Source organism: Diceros bicornis, chromosome 2 (genome assembly GCF_020826845.1).
Source record: "Diceros bicornis minor isolate mBicDic1 chromosome 2, mDicBic1.mat.cur, whole genome shotgun sequence".
In the NCBI taxonomy this organism is placed as follows: Eukaryota; Metazoa; Chordata; class Mammalia; order Perissodactyla; family Rhinocerotidae; genus Diceros; species Diceros bicornis.
This window is the reverse complement of record NC_080741.1, coordinates 52,993,595-53,013,038: the sequence shown is the minus strand read 5'-3', so window position 1 is coordinate 53,013,038 and position 19,444 is coordinate 52,993,595. Positions and strand designations below refer to the sequence as shown.

The 19,444-nt window shown below is 51.6% G+C and overlaps 1 protein-coding gene across 9 annotated transcripts in view; it reads right to left on the bottom strand.

Annotated features, from left to right (window-relative positions):
• The window catches only part of DNAH1 (dynein axonemal heavy chain 1), a 73,751-nt gene that overhangs the window by 47,473 nt on the left and 6,834 nt on the right, over window positions 1-19,444 (bottom strand). For 6 of the 9 annotated variants that reach the window (XM_058560332.1, XM_058560341.1, XM_058560389.1 and 3 more), the window contains 11 exons: window positions 18,603-18,777; window positions 18,007-18,163; window positions 16,967-17,099; window positions 13,929-14,090; window positions 13,104-13,356; window positions 5,275-5,432; window positions 4,218-4,429; window positions 3,208-3,506; window positions 1,648-1,798; window positions 654-847; window positions 333-558 (listed from right to left, as the gene is read on the bottom strand). In XM_058560332.1, coding sequence (XP_058416315.1) covers window positions 333-558; window positions 654-847; window positions 1,648-1,798; window positions 3,208-3,506; window positions 4,218-4,429; window positions 5,275-5,432; window positions 13,104-13,356; window positions 13,929-14,090; window positions 16,967-17,099; window positions 18,007-18,163; window positions 18,603-18,777 — 2,120 coding nt within the window. Of the gene's footprint in view, window positions 1-332; window positions 559-653; window positions 848-1,647; window positions 1,799-3,207; window positions 3,507-4,217; window positions 4,430-5,274; window positions 5,433-8,028; window positions 8,134-13,103; window positions 13,357-13,928; window positions 14,091-16,966; window positions 17,100-18,006; window positions 18,164-18,602; window positions 18,778-19,444 lie in introns of those variants that run through there. The other 3 variants (XM_058560351.1, XM_058560368.1, XM_058560379.1) reach the window with 3 other exon arrangements.

Sequence of the window (19,444 nt, the reverse complement as noted above, 5' to 3'; positions counted from 1 at the left end):
GGCTTGCCAACACACACACATGGGACTTCTGAGGCCTGTACTTGCACATCCTCATCTCCGTGAAATGATCCATCTCAGGGTATCCTTCATGAGAGGTGCCCAGGTCTCTACAAGTCTAAGGGAAGAGGTAGCAGACCCCACTTCCTGGGACCTCCCATATGGGATAGCTCCCCACAGACAGGCAGAGTCAAGGCAAGGTTACTTTCAGATCCTTCCATTGGCGTGGGCATCGGCAGACACTCCTGACTCTGCCTGGGGACATCTTGCTTGTGAGAGTTCACCATGTATGCAAGGGTATGTGGGTCATTGGGGCTGGGTGGATGGGCACTTACATTGTCCACCTCCTTGTGCAGATTCTTGGCCAGGATGTCCAGCATGGAAGTGGCCAGGGCCTTGCGCTTCTTGGACAGGCTCTGCTTGACGTTGTCGACGTTGACGTAGAAGGGCCCGATGATGATGCTGCTGGGCAGTGAGCTGTCCAGGATCTCCTTCTCCTGTAGGTGGGTGAGTACCACCTCCCTCACCTCCTCAGCCAATGGGCACTGCATCTGGTAGGCTCTGCAGACAGCAGATACACACAAGGGGCAGAGGGTGATGAGAGGGTGGGCGCGGGTCACACAGACACACAGACACACCTAGATGCACACACGCACTTGAGGAAGGTGGCAATGTCATTGTTGTGCAGCTCCAGGTACTTTCTGTACTCCTTGGCGTAGGCCTGCAGTGGGATCATGGCCTTGCGCACAGCATTGGCAATGACGGCCCGCAGCTCCTCCACTAGCGGCTCATGAAGCCCCACTGACTCCAGCAGGGGGTTGCCACTGATAAAGATGTCCTCCATCACCAGCTGTGGAGCAAAGTGGGGACAGGCACAGAGCTGGATGAGCCTTGGGGCAGGCAGGCAGGGAGGTTGGAGATGTGATCCGAAGACTGAGTATGCGGCAGTATGGCCAAGCACAGAGAGCATGGTGGGGGTGGGAGAGAGGGTCTGCTGCGGTGTTTCTTAGAGGCGCCTGTGGACTAAAACAAGGTTGGAAGCCCTGTGAGGGCTTGCCAAGGGGCAACATCTTCCTCTGCCTGTGCCTGACTCAGCCCAGTGCCAAGTAAGAGCAGACGGGACCACCAGGTCCTGATGGCTCTGACTGACCAGCAAGGGAGACGAGAGGGAATTGGAGTTACAGAGGCTCTTGGGCCTAGACGGGTGGGCTGTGCACAGCTGTGGTCATCAGAGGGGACTTTTGACAAGGGGTCCCAACTGTGGAGATGGGTCTGCAGCCACATCTTAGCCAAAGAGAGAGGACGAGAGCTGGGTGGGATCAAAAGGGTGGGACCTGGGTCAGACGTGGCTGTGGCAGGAGTGGGCCAGTGAGCCCGGTTCCAATCACAGGTCTGACACTTAGCAGCTATGTGACCTTAGGCTAAACTTCTCCAAGTCTAACTACAAAAGGGATTTTAATGGTTCCCAGTTCAGCTTATGCTGAGGGTTAAATGAGCTGTTCAAGAATTAAAGGGCTGAGCACACTACCAGCCAGACGGGAGGCCCGCGACAAAGCTGAACTGCTCTAACACTCCGGCAGCACGCTGCAGCTCCAGCAGCCACTAGCAGCCAGGTCAGCAGGTGCCCTGGGCCTCCAGCTGCAGCTATACCTTCTCCAGCTGGGGCACCGCGTGGGTGGCCAGGATGCCCTTGTCGAAGAGGTTCAGCAGAGATGCCTCAAACTGCTCCAGCGGTGTGCTGTAGTGCACCCCCGAGCTGTCCAGCACCAGGTCCACAATGAACAGGGGATTCTTCCGGGGCCTGTGGGGGCAATGGCCTGGCTGTCTGTGGGCACAGGCCTGAGGAGGCCTGTGTGCAGCAGGCCCAGCCCTCTGCCCTTCTGGCCAGTATGATGGCTCTCGAGTTTCTCCATGCTTGAGACTTGCTTCCTCCCTCCTCCCAGAAACCTCCAAGTTACCAGAGAGAAAGACCCAGACCAGCCAAACAAGCTCCTCTGTTCCTGCCACTTGCCCAGAGGTCCATGGGCACCAGGGAGAGGGAGGACTCCCATGCAGTCCTGAGGTCATCAGGGCAGGTTGGCCAGACCCTGCGCACTATGGCCCCCACTCTCTCCCTGGGAGCCCACCATCCTTGGCTTCAGATGCCTGCTACACACCAACAACCCTCAAGCCTGGATGCCAGCTGAGGCCTCCCCACTGTCCTCTCCATTGCCAACCACCCACCCACCCAGACCTCTAACGGGCATTTCAAACATTCTCTGTCCCCTAACTCCCGCTAGTTCCCCGCCGGGGATGGTGTTAGGGGCCATTCTAGGAGTTAACCTTGTCTCCTTCCCCCTCCCCCCTACACATACCTCCTACAGCCAGGCCCACAGCACTGCTGCCCGTGCACTGCCCCAAATCTGTTCCACCAAGTCCTAGCCCTGTCACCCCTTGTCTAGACAACAGCAAGAGCCTCGGTCTGACTTTTCTTCTGCCTCACTTGTCCCCACAAATCCAGAGCATCGTTTTGGAGTGTGAATCAGATCATTCCTCCCCTCTGATGGCTGCTGACCACACTTAGAATAAACCCAGCTCCTGACCATGACCCCAGGAGGCTCTGAGTGATCTGGCCTGGGCCTTGCCATCTCTCTCAGGTCACCCTGACCAGCCTGCCTGCCCTCTCCCACTCCAGCCATACCTGCTGGTCTTCCTTCCTTGACTGCTCCAAGTTCTTTCTCCCCTCCATGCCTCTGCATGTGTTGGTCCCCTGCCCCCACCCCCACATCTCCTCACAGCTGGTTTCCTCTCAGTCTCAGGTCTTGGCTCAGATGCCACCTCCTCCCTGACCCCCTGACCCAGGTCTGGCCAGCCCCTGACAAGATTGGCCATGGCTACGTCTATTTTTTGCTTGCTGTCTGTCCCCTTGTGAGAGCAGGGGCCATGTCTCTCTTGTTCCCCTAGAACCCTGCCTAGTTCATGGCAAGTGCTCAAAGAATATTTCTCAACTGAGTAACTCCATGACTGACTGAGAGAATGAAGGTCACCTGAAGAAATGCAAGCCAGAGCTGGTGGGATGCTCCCCGGCAAACCTTGCTGTCTGGGACCTGGCAGTGCCGGGCACCCTGACTCTGGCCACCCTGGTGCCCCCGCCCTGCACCACCCTAGCCACTGGGGCCTGGCAAGGAATAGTTCTGGTGACAACAGGTGCTCTGCCCAGCTGGATCCCACCTGTAGGGGCTGTTTATGAGGTCTTCGCCCCAGACCATGGCATCAGTGCAGTCAAGCACGCTGCAGCAGGTGTCGCTGATGAACTGCGAGAAGCTGGCCAGCGAGTCCTGCACCAGGAAGCGCAGTGTGTCCTGCAGCATGTACTTGATCAGCTCCATCAGCTTGCGCAGCTTCGACATGAGGTACACCTCCCAGTTGTTCTCATAGAGGTTGTACCAGCCCTTGCTCATGTCACGCAGGCTGCTGCGCATGGCCACCTTGAGCGTGCTGATCCAGCTGTCCTTGAGGAACATCTGTACCTGGAGTGGCCACAGGTGGCATCACATGGCCACCCCAGGAACCTACCACCACAGCTGCCATGCTCAGGGACTCTATGGGGCAGCCTCAGGACTCAGATGACCACAGAGGAATCTCCCCCATCCCAGCCTACCACCAAGCCCTACCAGCCAACACCTTCCTATGACCCCAGGGGACCAAGGCTGCTCTGGGGGAAAGAGGGAGGGAGGAATAGCAAAAGCAGGGCTTTCCCTTTAGCTAAGGGAGAGAGACAAAGGCACAGGGAATGAGGCAGAGAGAGATGCAGAATGGAGCAGAGATAAGGAGTGAGGGAGCTTTTCTCCTAGGCCATCTGGCGGCTGTCTCAAATGAGATGCACCCCTCCTCCCTCACACTCCAGTCCTCAGGTAGATAGGAGAGTGCAGGGGGTTCCTGCTCCCCTTTCCAAGACAAGGGGTCTGCTTCAGAGGCCACTAGAGGTGGGATGGAAAGTGACTGGAAAGGGAGCCTACTCTGGGTGTCCTTTTCTAAGATGAGCAATGCCCCTTGGCACCTACCCCAGCTTCCCACAAGGTCTAGGAAGGGGTGAGGCCTGGTTTTAAGGAAAGCAGGAGCTCGCAGCCTCACCGCTGGCTGATCAACTCCAGGCTTCCCCGGGAGCCCCAGGTCTGTACCTGTCAGCTCCAAGGCCCTGGCCTGCATGCTATCCCTCTGTGCCCTTGATGCCCACACACCTGGGAGAAGGTCTGTGACTGGATCTGTTCGAACTCTTCCAGGCGGCTGTACTTGGAGAGGTTCGAGTGGAACAGGGACATGGCAGTCACCTTGTTGCACTCGGCCCGCACCTTGCTGAGGGCCGTGATAACCTCCGACCGTGTGAGCAGGGACACGAAGGTGAAGTCCTCCTTCTGCTCCCGGAAGGGGTATTTGGGGACACTCACCAGCCCTGTGGGGATGGGGGCCAAGGGCCAGTGTCAGATCAGCCTGGGACACACCAGCGGTCAGGACAGATCTACAGGGTATTGATAGAGGGACACAACTCCTGCCTCCTCCCCAGAAGAGACACCCATGTCCCCAGAACCTCTCTTTTCCCAAAGCCTGCCAGAGTGTCCCTAAGGCCTTGCAGTGAGATGCCCGCTCTGGAGTGAGTAAACAAATTCCCTCCAGGCCCCTCTTGGTCACAGACGCCTTTGAAGTGGGTGAGAACTGCGGACCCTCTCCCCATCCACTCTGGCCCACTCCACACACAACCCCTGAAGCCATCTGGGGCCTGCCCTGGAGCACCAAGAAAGGAAGATGTGAGCACCAGGGCCCTCGGAACGCCCACTGCCCATGCCCCAGCCGGGCTTCTGGGGCCCTTCACACACATGGAAGCTGCCTCCAGGAAACGAAATTAAGAGGGATCGGGGAGCTCAAAGCAAAGGGGGCTCAGGGGGCCCGGTGTCCTACTCTGAGACTCGGTCTGCCTCATGTCAAATGAGGCTGCAGCAATGCCAACCTACTCTTGCTGCTGGAGGAAGAAAGGGCTCTATGTCCCTAGGTCAGATAACAAGAGCCCTTCCATCCACTTCTGAACAATTGCTTCCCTGGTACACACGGACTTTGTACTTCTGCACCACTCAGACTGCTATTGTTTTAAAAAGCCTTCTTCCACCCAACCCCCACTCCACCCCAGCTCTCCAGGCAGCTAGGAAAAGAAGGGGGATGGACGCAAGGGACAGGATAGGTGCAGGTGAGTGTCGGTGAGCCAGGTGGGTGGCCATGGGCCCACCTTTGTCCAACCACCCTCACCTTGCTTGGGCACCTTCTCCTCCTCCTTCTTTGGCAGGGTCACGTAGAAGAATGTGTCGGGCTTGGAGGAGACAATTTGATCAAAGGTAACCTTGTTCATGCTGCGCTCGTAGTCCAGGTTCACTTCTCTGGAGAGACTGCTGAGGTGCTCCAGAACCCTGCCAGTGGGGACCAGAGACAGGGAGTCAGGGGGCTCCAAATGCCCTGTCACCCCCATGCTGTGAGCTGGCTGGGGCCCAGGCTCTGCTCTGGCACGGGCCTGGGGACATGACTTTGGAGCTGGATACATGGGCACACCTCCTACCTGGCTCCAGCCACTAACCTCCATTCTCTTTGTTCCCTGCCTCTTTCATGCCACCCCCTCCTATCTCATCAGGCCCTGAGTATGCCCATTTCGCTTCTTACTTCTCAACGTCATCCTAGTGCAGCCCACCCTCCCTGGTCTCCTCACTCCCACCCCTGCCCGTTCCAATCCACTCCCCACAAAACTCAAATCTGATCACATCCTTCTCTTGCTTAAAATCCATCCCTCGGTCCCCCGGATCCTAGGAAAAAGCCAAACTTCTTCCTTGGACCCAAAAGGCCCTTCTAACTGGTTCTGGCCCCTCCCTAACCTCCTCTCTCAGACCACTTTCTTGTTCCCACCCAGCTCCAGCCACAGGCAGCCCCTGTGAGGGCTGTGAGCCCCTGTGAGTTCGGGAGTCACTGAGCCCTCACTCACCTCAGAGCCTTTGCATATACTGTTCCCTCTGGCGGCCATACTCTGATCCATCCACCCCCTACTTCTGCCTGACCAGCCCGGGCTCCTCCCTTGGGGTTTCTGTTCCTGGCATATTTTGCCCTCTCTGGATGAAGGCAGGCCCCATTTATGTTCCCAAAGTGCTTCCCCTGACTCAGCACTCCTGCTCCCCACTGGTCAGTGAGCATAGGGTGAGGAACCGTGTGTGTGGAGGAGAGGGGCTGTGTCCAGCTCATGGTCATTTCTGCAGAGCCTTGCAGAGGCCTGACATCCTAAGAGGGGTTGAATGCACACATAAAGAGATGAAGGAAAGCATGCCCATAGCTCAGAGCTGCATGTGACCAGCAGTGAAGGCCTTGGCAGGAGGTGACCATGCCATCTAGGAGCACCCCTCTTGTCCAGGGGCATCCTTTACCAAGTCCCTGGCCCACAGCTGTCTTTCTATGCTTCTCTGCTTCCCAGGCCAGCAGGCTCAGTTCAAGCTCCACTTCCTGCAAGAAGCCATCCCCGACTTTCTCCTCCTGGCTCTGGGCTTCAATTACCCTCTGCATCCTCACCTCCCTGGTTCTTACATCCCAGCTAGGATGTGGAAGCAGGCAGCCTGGATCATGAGGGCAGGGCCTGATGGTCTGGCCATTCACAAAAAGAGCGAGTCTGGGCAAGTGGCTCAACTCTCTGCACCTCAGGCTCCTCCTTGGGACATGGGGAGGTGACAGTACCTGCCTAGAGGAGTGGTGGGGCTGCCCCTGGGAGGCCCTGAGCCCAGGGTCTGGGCCGAGCAGGCTCCCACTGAGGGGCTGCTGGATAAACACAGTGAGGAAGTGAAGATACTAGAAGTCAGATGTGGAGCACTCAGAGAAGCCTCTCTTCCCCCAAACCGGCCACTCAGACACTTCGTCCAACATCTAGCTCAGCCTCTCCAGAGCCTGGCCACCAGCCCCCACTCTGCACCGATGTTTTGTTCCTGATTGGGAACATACCTATTTTCTGCTGCTGATGCCATCCCTGGGAGCCCATGGCAGGCCCCAGAACAGCAGAGGGAGGGGGCAGGAAGACCGGGCCTGGAAGCACGGAAGGACTGCCCACTCACTGCCTGCACCCCTGTACTGCCATGTGGCTCACGGCTCTGCAGATGATGCCTGTCACTGAGCTCCTGCGCTTTCACTTAGCAAATGTTTACTGGGTGCCTATAATGTGTCAGCACCTGGGAGGTGCTGAGGACTCAAGGTGAGCAAGGTGGATGCGACATCATGACTGAGCCCAAGGGTGGGTGACCCCAGGTGACTGGGCTCTGAGATCTGGAACCACTGGCCTAGGGTGAGTGTGCACACCATCTCCACTGTCCTCACACCAGCAGACCTCTTGAAGGCATTGCCTCCATTCATTCACTGTTGTTCCCTCAACAGGAATCCTCTTCTCCTCTTACTTTTTTAGGCCTCAGCTCAAATGTTATCACCTCAGTGGGGCCTTCTCTGACCACCTAATGTAAAGTAGCCCCTCCCTTATCTTGCTTTGTCTTCACAGTACCTCTCAGATCCCCAGATCACTGAGCTTTTTCATAGTGACTGAGAGCCCCAGGAGAGCAGGCCTTTTGTCGAGTGTGTCCATGGCTGTGTCCCTGTGCCTGGCACAACATGGACACTTCCCACACACATGGCTGATTGCCTGCCTGACATCCATTTCCTCCTAATTGCACCTCACTTTTCTTCCAGAATTCATTCCTTTCTCACTTGGCTTAGGGGAGATGACACATCCCCAGCTCCAGGGGTAGTCTCAGCTAGTCTAAGCTGATCGTGGTGGAGCTTGCCTTGACTGTTCATTGGTTTAGGAGTGGGAATGTGATCCAGTTATGATCAATGACTGACACAGAGATATAAAATCAAGCCCCCTTGTCCTGTCCCCCTCAGGATGAATTCTGTGGTGTCATTCATGCTCCAGAGTTCCCCATGGGATCAGAGGCTAGACTTCTCCTAAAAGCACATCTTTGCCTAGATATTTCCTCTATCATATCCTACCTCCTTTACTCCTTTGTAGATTTCTCCTGAGAAGACTTCATCAACAAATCACTTGCACAATAATCCCCAAAACAGCCTCTGCTTCTAGGGAGTTCAACCTACGCAGGATTCAACGGACTCTGGTCCTTGTGCTTCTGAAACTGCCGCTGCCATCCTGCCTGAAGACGAAACCAGTACACACTGGAGACAGAGCCCTGGGACGTCCTTCACCAGACTTCTTGTTACAGGTAAAGTAGTGCATTTCCCTGCTGTCTAAGCCACTCTGAGTCCAGCATATTTGTTACATACAGCCAAATACATTCTAAATGATATAACACCCAAGAAACGGAATTCTGGACAACCAAGGCAATAGTGGCTACATCAATTCAAATCTCCCAGCATACCCTCAAAAAAAAGAAATGCAAAAACAAGTAACACTGTCAAAACCCACACCTTTATCATAACTAGAATAAAGAGAATGCTCAAACTTCACATTATCTTTAAGTAGAAAAATAAACATTAACTCCCAGCTCCCTGCGGCAAGCCTTCACGGAGAACAAGGGCAGTCTGAGAACAACTGCAGAAGGGAGGAGTGGTAGCCATGAGATTGATCTAAAATCCTGCCAGAAAGAGATACTCCACCCTAATGCAAAAGTACTGAACAAGAGTCCTGGTAAATCAGAACACTTACTATGAGGAAGCAGTTTATATGCATGCATTCAAGGTAGCATTCTTTGAAAGGAATGACTTGAGAGGGAAGTAAGAAGAAAGGAGTCCTTTGGGGATTGGAGGGTGATGGGCAAAGAAGCAAACGTGAAAATTAGAGTCCTACAAGGTAAGAGAGAAGAAAAAACTTGGAGGACACACAACCCCTCTCCCCAACACACAGACACACACACCACACATACAAAGCCATCCATTAAAAAAAATTTAGTTTGTGACATTAACAGAAGAGGGCGCTTGCGAACCAGGAATCTTGTAAATCATCCCAAAACCAGGAGATGAATAGGTGAAAGTATACTACATTTATATAAAGCTACTATAAGGAAAAGAGAGGACACCTTAACTGATGGAAATTCTCATCCACCCCTCAAAAAAGAAACAAAGGCAAAGCAGAAGAAAACTAACACAACACTTTAAACTAAATGAAAAAACACCTTAAATCAGAAATTCAAAAATAAAACACAGAAATGGTCAAACAGGGGCCGGCCCCATGGCTTAGCGGTTAAGTGTGCGCGCTCCGCTGCTGGCGGCCCGGGTTCGGGTCCCGGGCTCACACCAACGCACCGCTTGTCCGGCCATGCTGAGGCTGCGTCCCACATACAGCAACTAGAAGAATGTGCAGCTATGACATACAGCTATCTGCTGGGGCTTTGGGGGGAAAATAAATTAATTAAAAAAAAAAAAAAAGAAATGGGCAAATAGCAGGAATAAAAGAAAAGATATTTAATTGAGCTCAAGGAAGAAAGAGAAGAAACAAAATTATCTCAGGAAGGAAGGTTAAATTACATGGTGCCCAGGGAAGCATAGAGTCAAAAGAAAAATGTAAAAGAGTACATGGAAGAAAGGCAGGAATGACCAAGAGAACGAAAACGAGAAAAAGAAAGAAAGAAAAAGGGTCAGAGGGGCTGGCCCAGTGGCATGGTGGTTGGGTCCATGCGCTATGCTTCAGGGGCCTGGAGTTCGCGGGTTCGGATCCTGGGCACAGCCATGTGCACCGCTTGTCAAGCCATGCTGTGGCAGGTGTCCCACATATAGGGTAGAGGAGGATGGGCATGGATGTTGGCCCAGGGCCAATCTTCCTCAGCAAAAAGAGGAGGATTGGCAACAGATGTTAGCTCAGGGCTAATATTCTCACCAAAAAAAAAAACCCAAAAAACAAAACAAGGAAGGAGATTTTGACACATACCACAACATGGGTGAACCGTGAGGACATTATGCTAAGTAAAATAGGCCAGTCACAAAAGGACAAATACTGTATGATTCTACACATATGAGGTACTTAGATTAGTCAAATTCATAGAGACAGAAAGTAGAATGGTGGTTTCTAGGGGCTGAAGAAGAGGGAATGGAGAGTTAGTGTTTAATGGGTACAGAGTTTCAATTTTACAAGATGAAGTTCTATGGATGGATGGTAGTAATGGTCACACAACAATGTGAATGTATTTAATGCCACTGAGCTGTACACTTAAAAATGGTTAAAAGGATAAATTTTGTTATGTATATTTTACCACAATTTTTAAAAATAAATAATTAAAACAACCAAACATGCAAGAACCACTGCCAGGAAAACACTGAAAGGAAAGAGCTACAAAGGAGGATTGGCCCTATAAGACATAAATACTATAAAACATCTGTAATTAAAACTGTAGTACAAGTGCATAAATAGACAAACAGAAGAACGGAATAGAACAGAAAGTCCAGAAATAGACCCAAGTACACATAGAAATTAGTGTATGATAAAAGCGGCATCTCAAATCACTGGGCCAATGATGGAAGTTTTAATAAATGCTGATTGGTATTTAATTTGGTTACAAATCGTTTATTAAAAGATAAAACTGGATCCATATCACACACCATACATAAGGATGAATCAAGAATATAAAAAACAAAAACATGAAACAATACAAGTACTAGAAGAAAACCTCGACCTAGGGAAAGGCTTTCTAACTATGACTCAAAATCCAGATGTAATATAAGAAATGATTAATAAAATTGTTTACATAAATTTTTTTAAGTTATATTGCAAAAATTACCATAAGAAATGTCAGAATACAACTGACAAACCAGGAGAAAATATTTGCAACATATATCACAAATAAAGGACCAATATCCCTAATATATAAAGAAATCTTAAAATAATAGCCAGGAAAAAGCCCAAAAACCTGAGAGAAAAAAATGGGCAAAAGACATGACAGGACACAAAAAGATATAAAAATTGCCCCAATCAAATGAAAAGATGTTTAGTCTCACTTTCAATACTCACAGACTTATTTACCTTCCAGACTGGCAAAGAATTAAATAGTATAACAACACACTCTCGGCAAGGCTGTAAGGGAAGAGGCACGCTCACATATTGCTGGTGGAAATGCAAAATGGCACAGCCCACATGGAGGGCAATTTGGTGATACCTAACAAAACTACGAATGTACTTATCTTTTGACTTAGCAATCCTGCTTCTCAGAATTTACCCTAAAGCTATACTTCCATCAATATGAACATACAAATGCACAAGGTTATTCATTGTATTGTTTTTAATCTCAAAATACTGGACATGGCCTAAAAATGCCTATATATTAGAGAATGGTTAAATAAACCATGGTACATGATACATCCACATGATAGATTACTATGCAGCTGTAAAAAAAGAATGAAGGAAATCTCAATGAACTGATATGGACTGATTTCCAGGATGTATTATAAGTAAAAAAGGCAAAGTGCAAAAGAATATCTATAGTGTGCTACTCTTCATGTAAGAAAGAAAGCGGTATAAGAAAATATACATGTGTCTGCCCATTTGTGCACAAAAAATTACAGAAAGGATAAACCAGAAGTTAGGGATATTGGTTACCTATGGATGCGTGGTGGGAACAGAGTAGAAAAGGTGGGAGATGTGGATAGGACAGAATGAATAGGAGTGGAGAGTGACACATCTCTGAGTGTATCTTTTTGAGTAATATATATATTGTATATTTTATACATATATATTATATATATAGAGAGAAATATATGATATGCATATATACTGAGTATACTGAGAATATATATACACATTATATGTACAATGTATATTATATATAATATGTATACATATTATATACATATAAAATAAATGGACCAAGCTGTACTTCATCAAATGAACATATCCCACTGAAGAAGGGGGGGAGAACTAAACCAAATAACTTTTGAACATGGTATTTGGACTATATGCCCCCAGGCTGAAGAGAAAAAGAATACTAAACAAAGAACAAAATCGACTTAGCAAGGTTTTTTTCTTCTAAAGAATATAAATTAGCAATCTGAAAATCCTTTCTGTGTATTCTAGAACTGAGCAAATAAGTAAACATACTATGAATAATGGGAGCCAGTTTTCTTCTGGAGAAAGAAGTAACAAATATGTACAAGTGAGAATGAGCCCTGTAGTGTTAGAGTCAATTTGAAGGTATCAGTGTGAACTCATGGTCTTTAACAGACAGATCAACAGAGAGTTACAGAAATAGAGGTGGATGTATGTGGAGGTTATACAAAATATAATGCAATGTGATGTAATGTAATAATAATGTAATATCATATAATAATGTAATAATATATATATTTCACAGATTTGTCTGGTCTAAGAGCCTCAAAGCAATGATCTCACAGTTAGTAATGAGCACATATAATGCCCAGATCTTGTCTAAATGTCATTTCCCACTAAAAGGAATCAGGGCTCCTTGGAGGAATAGCCAATTTCAGGGCTGGGGGTGGGAAAGTACAAGACAAGCCCAGAGGGTCGGCCCCGTGGCTTAGCGGTTAAGTGCGCGCGCTCCGCTGCTGGCGGCCCGGGTTTGGATCCCAGGCGCGCACCAACACACTGCTTCTCTGGCCATGCTGAGGCCGCGTCCCACATATAGCAACTAGAAGGATGTGCAGCTATGACATACAACTATCCACTGGGGCTTTGGGGGGAAAATAAATAAATAAATAAAATCTTTAAAAAAAAAAAGAGACAAGCCCAGAACTTCTTGCTGTGCCAGAAAGTAAAAATACGCTCAAAGAACAACAGGAAGATATCAGAAGGACACAGGAATCAGCTTGAAGAGGCTCCCATTGGCCAAATCTGGGACAATTTGAGCATCAAAATAAAAAATGGTCGTAACAGATGATAACCCTTTGAATTAAATAAGAATCCATGAGTCCATATTGCCAAAGACAGATCTGGAGATGAACAAGAAATTGTTTGGGGTCCAAGAAGTCTACAGTGCAGTGGGCAAGACAGCCCCAAACAGAAGCACATGAAGGAAGCACTACCTCTCTAGGCAGCACTACTTCCCCACGGGACAGCTCCCTGGAGGAGGTGGTATTTGGGCACGGGGAAGGGTTTGGCAGGGACTCACGAGGGCCCTTTGCGCATCCGGGGCGTGCTCACGGTCCACTGCTTGATCTTGTTCAGGCTCTGTTCATTGATGAGCCGCTGGCCCTCAGTGGGCATGCAGTCCACGTACAGATTGTACAGCAGCAGCGCCTCCGTGTTCTTGCGCAGGGCATGGGCCTGGACCACGCGCTGTGTGAAAATGCGTGGGTCCTCAGCACAGAAGAGAAGCTGGATCCGTGGCACCCAGTACTGGCAGACTAGGAGGGGCAGCCTGCCTGGGGATGGGTGGGAGGAAGAAGGGAACACACCATCAGGCTCTCTGGGCTGGAGCACCCGGTTCCAGCCTGGCTCTGCTGCTGATGCATGGTGGCCCTGAGCAAGTGGTTTCCCTTCTTTGACCCTCTGTCACATCTCTGACACTACTTGCCCTGCCCTCCTCACAAGTTGCCATGGATGGATGTGAAAGTGCTTTGTAAACTGTAAAGAGCTGTGCACAGACAAGGAGTTACAGAGGTGGCTGTTCAAGTTCCCATTCCTTGATGCCACACTTGGGGCAGATATCACAAACTGAAAGGCCTGGGGTTCCTTCTCAACATCATGTGGAAAGCAGCACTGTCAGCTGCTCAGAGTTGGCATATCAAATAATGGCCATTTCCCTTTTCTGAGGTCTCTGAGTGATGGCTCCTCTGGTTTTCACCGGTCAGAGGACAGACAGCCACAGGACAAACAGAGCAAGGGAGAATTCAGACCTGAGCTGGCTGGGCCCTGGGCAAGGGTTGGCCTCAGTCACAGGCCAGGCCCGACCTGAGCTGGGGGTCTGCCTGGGGCAAGGGCAGAGGGCTTGTACCTTCAGCAGTAACCCCTCCATTCAAGATGGGCTTTCCCATCTCATCTCGCACCAAGCCATTCTCATCTGTCTTGTGCACCAGGTACAGCTGCTTCTCCTTGTCATAATCCAGGACACCAACCTTGCACCACGCGTACTTCAGCTTCTGGCTCTTCGGATCCTCTGAAACAGAAGGGGAACCCACCAGTGCTCCCTGCCACGGGGCAGGTAGGGGCCTCTGAGTGTGGGCAGCAGGTGCTGGGAACGGGTCTCGGAGGTCCCTAGTCTGGCCTCTCTCCCACCAGGATGATCCCCTCTGGCTCCAACAGAATAGGGTCCCTGCTTCCTCCAGGCTGAGCTGGCCTCTGGGGAACCCTTGGCAGCAGGAGGAGCCTGAAGGACCAGGCCTCTCTGCCCTTGTGCTCTGCATGACCCCATCGGGGCAGAGACACACAGGCCAGCAGGGCTGGGACAAGAGGCAGGAAAGCCCCCAGGCAAATAGAGACCTGTTAAGGATCCAACTGTAAAGGTCATCATAGCTGAGCTCAACCCCATCAAGGCGACTAAGGCCAGGGTGAAGCCCTTCCCATATGCTGCATGCAGCAGTGGAGCCTCTGGGCCCATCATTTCAGGACAGGTCAGGGCAGGGTAGAAGATTGCTGCCCTGCAATGGGTTCAAAGTGGACCTCAGGGCCTGTTTGGTCAGGATGGGCTTCCCAACTATTTCCTGGGCTGAAAGCCTTGGCCAGCTCCCCAGCTCACCTCCTGCCACTGCCCCCCGAACTCATTTCTCTCCAACCACACTGGAGGTCTGGCTATTCCGGTGACTTTGGAGCTTGCTCCTGCCCCAGGGCCTTCGCACTGGCTGTGCTCTCTGCCAGGAACAGTCTTCGCTCAGGTCACCTCACTGCAGGTTTGTTCCCTGCTCAAGTGGCTTCTCCTTGAAGAAGCATCTCTGCTTAAAACAGCACCTTTGCTCCAGGCACTCTCTGACCTGTTACCCATTTGTGTCCCCCACAGAGCCCAAAGTCATGCTATGCAAGCATCCTCCCCTGGTTCTGGAGTCAGCTCCCCAAGGGCAGGAGCAACTTAGTCCTGTCTTGGTCACAGCCGTGTCCCTGTATCTAGAATTGAAACTGGTACATAATAGGTGCCTGATGAACTTTTGTAGAAGGAAGATGCACATGGCATGGTGCCCAGAAGAGGAAGCCTCAATACACAGTGGCTTAAAACAAACTGATGGGTTCTACAGAGTAGGCTGGGCAAGGAAAACGGGTTGGAATTCTGGGGAAACGCTCCCCGCTGGTTGACGCTGGACAGATGAGTAATTACGGAGGTTGCTGTGGTATATCTTTCCAGCTTGGTTCTCTGTTTTCCTTTTCGCTTCTCTTCCTAGGAAGTTTCCTTTTTTAAAATGCTGAACTTATCTTGCCTCAACTTAGAGGAAAAGATGTCACAAGAATCCCCCACAAGAAAACCAGAGGTCTCAGGCAGAAATGTTCCCTGCCAGCCCCCTCCTGCTGCTGCTATAGACGAAGGCCAGGGCCCTTGTGAAGGGCTGCAAGCAGAAGCTCTGTGAGGAGGTTGGTATTTGGTGCATTTAGGGTTAATGCAGCCCCAAACCTTCTGGTTTTATCACCAGGAATTGGAGATCTGGGAACAACTGAGTTAAGTTATTTTTGTAATTAAGTCCAAAGTAAAGGGAACATTCTGGGCTTCTTGTCTAGTTCAAAGAAATTGATTCCAGCATTAACGTGTTTTTAAATCGAAACATAAACTTATAGCCTGCTCAATGGACTCACTGCAGGCCCCCTGGAGGCTGAGCAGTCTTAAAACCAGTATGGCTCTCACAGCCTTACTTCCCATCTGGGCAATGGCCCATCATGCCCACTCCCTGCTCCACAGCAGCATGTCCACCCACTGGGCAGGCAGCAGAGTGGCCCTCAGCCCTACACAGGGGGATGGCCACCTCCAACCTCCACGCTCACAACCCAGACCTACCTAGGATGCCTGCACAGAGACCAGCCATGCAGGCTAGGTTGGCAGCCGTGGAAGCTCACCCTGGCACTGTTCTGACAGCAGCAAACTGTAGAGAGCTTCCACGGCCCCCAGGGCAGACCTGGGGCCAAAGAAGAGCAGATACAGGCAAGGCCGAGATGTGCAAATCTGTGTGGCATCAGTGCAGGTATGTGCATGGGGTGTGACAGCAGTTGTGAATGGGTGATGATAGGCATGTGAGTCTGTGTTTGTGTGATGAAAATGTGCATATGGGTGTGACTTGCGTATGTGTGAGTATGTTGGACGGTGTGTGAGTATGACAGTGAATGTGTTTATGACTGTGTGTGTTTGCAAGCAAGTGTGTGAGTGTAAGCATGTATGATAGCATGTGTGTTGTCCATGCAAAAATGAAAGCTAAGAAGCCACGGCTACAGCCAGAGCAATGGTGATTTCTGGGTGGGGGGATGGAAGGGCTTGAATTGTGCCCCTTATGCATATTTGAACATTTCCAACGAGCTTGGTTTTTTTTTTATTTTTTTGTGAGGAAGATCAGCCCTGAGCTAACATCCGATGCCAATCCTCCTCTTTTTGCCGAGGAAGATTGGCCCTGGGCTAACATCCGTGCCCATCTTCCTCTACTTTGTATGGGACACCACCACAGCATGGCTTGACAAGCGGTGCAGAGGTGCACGCCCGGGATCCGAACCTGTGAACCCTCAGGCCGCCGAAGCGGAGTGCGCACACTTAACCGCTATGCCACCAGGGCGACCCCTTGCATACTTTATTACTAATAAATCAAAGATTTTTTTTAACACTAGACACCATCCAGCTGTCCCTTCCCCAGCCCTCCCACCAATGTCATCCCTGGTCCCTACATTTCTTGCCCCTGTGTGGCCAGCCCCTTGGGCTGTATCCTAGCTGGGAGGCCTCAGAAGGTGAGGGCCCTCACCTCCCATGGCTACCAGGCCCCAGGGCAGCCCAGGAGTTCCTGGCTGGGCTGCTGCCAGGATGGGATGATGCAGACCAGGATCCTGCCCCATGCCCATGTTGGCCCTGCTCACCATGCCCCAGGAAGTCATCGGTGGGCAGGAGGGCTTTTCCAGGGACAGGTTTCCTGTCCTGAGACCCTGGCTCCAAGCCCATGTTGATCCACTCGCTGGGAGTCCGGCAGTCAAACTCCTCATTGTCGAACACCTGGAAGAAAGCAGCAGACTTGGGAAGAGGTGGCTCACCCCTAGCAGGGCCTGAGTGGGCTGGGCATCCCAGAGGATGGGGGTGTCTTAAGTAGGCTCCTCTCCAGATGTAGGAGCTGCAGACTGGGGACCAGGAGGCTGAGTGCCTCATGCTGCTCACAGGGGTCTGTGGGGTCTGGCTCTACGAGGTTCAGACAGAAGGGTATCTGGGGACTCAGAGCAGGATATAGGCTCTCTCTCCCGCTGCCCAGGATCTTCCAGCTCAGGCTCGAGGGAAAAGGTAACCCTTGGATTTTCCTAAGCACCCCACCAAGACTCAGAAACCATGGAGATTCAAGGTGTCAGGAGGCCACCCTTAGCATGGTGATATGCATCTGGATTCCGCTCTGCCTCCCCACAGAGACCACTAGGCAAGAGACACTCAGGGCCATGGAAAAGAAGGGCAGGCAGACAGGTAAAAGCCAGAGCAGGCTATGCTCCCTCTTTCTCCTCCCTGGACTCAGCTTCTCCATCAGTACCCCAAAGGGGCTACAATAATGCCCTCCTCCACCTCACGCCTCCCCATCTCAGTGAGCCCAGAAATAGTGGTCAAGGAGGCCCGTACACTACTCCACAGTCCAACTGGGCTGCTTCTTGGTGCCCGTGGGTGGGGCGGGGACAGAGGTCACGCACATAGGCTGCCCAGGCTCCCAGGGAAGAAGCAGAGAATCAGCATCCCAAGGGTCCTGGGGTCCCTCCTGACCCAGCCTAGGACACTTGAAAGCCCTCAGAGGGCTCCGATGATGCAGTTGCCCTGTTTGACAAGTGAGTGTTTGTGACTGCCATAAGAACCTTTCAGGTCTGATCCCTCAGCTGGGGTCCTGTACGCCCATCCCTGACCATCAGCCTTCCTTGGAAGCTGGGCTCACCTTCAGCGGGAGGTAGATGGGAAAGAGTGGGTCATGGCCCTGCTCGATGGTCTGGGGGTGATGGGGATCTGGACACCTGGGCATGAGCTCATCGGAGTCAATGCCCTCATTGGCCAGCAACTGCTCAATGTCCAGGCTCAGGTACAGCCGCTTCCTCCTGGCCAAAGGAGACGAAGGGATCTCATGACAGCTCAGCTTGAGTGCGGTGGCTCCATGGGTGTCAGCAAGCACCCACAGGGTCACCAGGGAAGGGGTGTGGCCCAAGGACCCCTCCAGGGCCCTCCACCCCCTGGAACTCATCAAGAAGTGGTGTGGTTGCTGGGGCTGGTGTCCCAGCAACTGCCCTTCTGTCCTGCCTGGCATTTCACTACATTGACATATATGCCACCCTCCCCAATTCCACAGCAAGGAAAGCAATTTGTTCCTATTAAGAAACCAAAGGGCTAGAAGATTTGATTTGAACACTTGCACACAGACCCATTTTAGTAACTTCTGCTGTGAGGATGTTCACCTAGTGGCCTGCCATCCCTTACCCCTTGAGGTGGGCAGATGCCGCCTCCCAGAAGACAGGCCCTCCCACAGCCCGGCAGCCATACCTCTCAATCTCAATCTTGCGGGGGCACTGGCCTGGCAGCACCAGGAAGGGCACCTGCACCTTGGGCTCATAAGCCTGCAGTGGGAAGTCAGTCTGGGTGAGGATCTGGGTGGTGGACCCGATGCACTGCTGCTCCAGGTGCTTCTCAAAGTCCTCAGGAACCTCAAAGGTTCTGACTGCAGGTGGAGGCAGGGGCAAGAGCTGCAGGGGCTCAGGCCGGGGCCCAACTCCCCCCAAGACAAAGTGTTAGGCAGGAACCAGATGTGCACGCTTTGGGGCATGGGAAGCTCAGAGCTTGCCTGTGGCCACAGAGAAGCCAGATATGGCACCAAATACCCAAGAGACTGCAAGCCTGGAGAGCTGAGGGCCTCAGGAAGGTCTGTTTTGGTTTTGCTCTCCCTGCTCAGAGCCAGCACGCTCAATCATTCCTCTCCAGGCCGCCCATAACCCTGGCACCAGCGGCCTTTGCTCAAGCCAAATGTTGAATCAAACTACCAGCGAGGATTACAACTAGACAGGAAGGCAAAGTGGTAGCTCCCAGCACATCTGGGATGGGTTCCTGCCACCCCTACCCCAGAGGCCCTCCCAAGCATACCAGAGTCTGAATGCAATTCACTCCCTGGGACCATTTCCAGACTCAAGGCATCCTGGATACTGAAGGAGTGGGTTGCACCACCACCGTGGTCTTGTGTGACTCTCAAGTCACAAAATGGTCACCTCTACTTAGACAACCAGGACAGACAGAAGCTTCTATTTCAGATCTGAGGGCAGGGGAGCTGGTGGAGAGAAACTCATTGATAAGGTGGCCATTCCAGTTTGCCCAAGACTGAGGGGTTTCCCAGG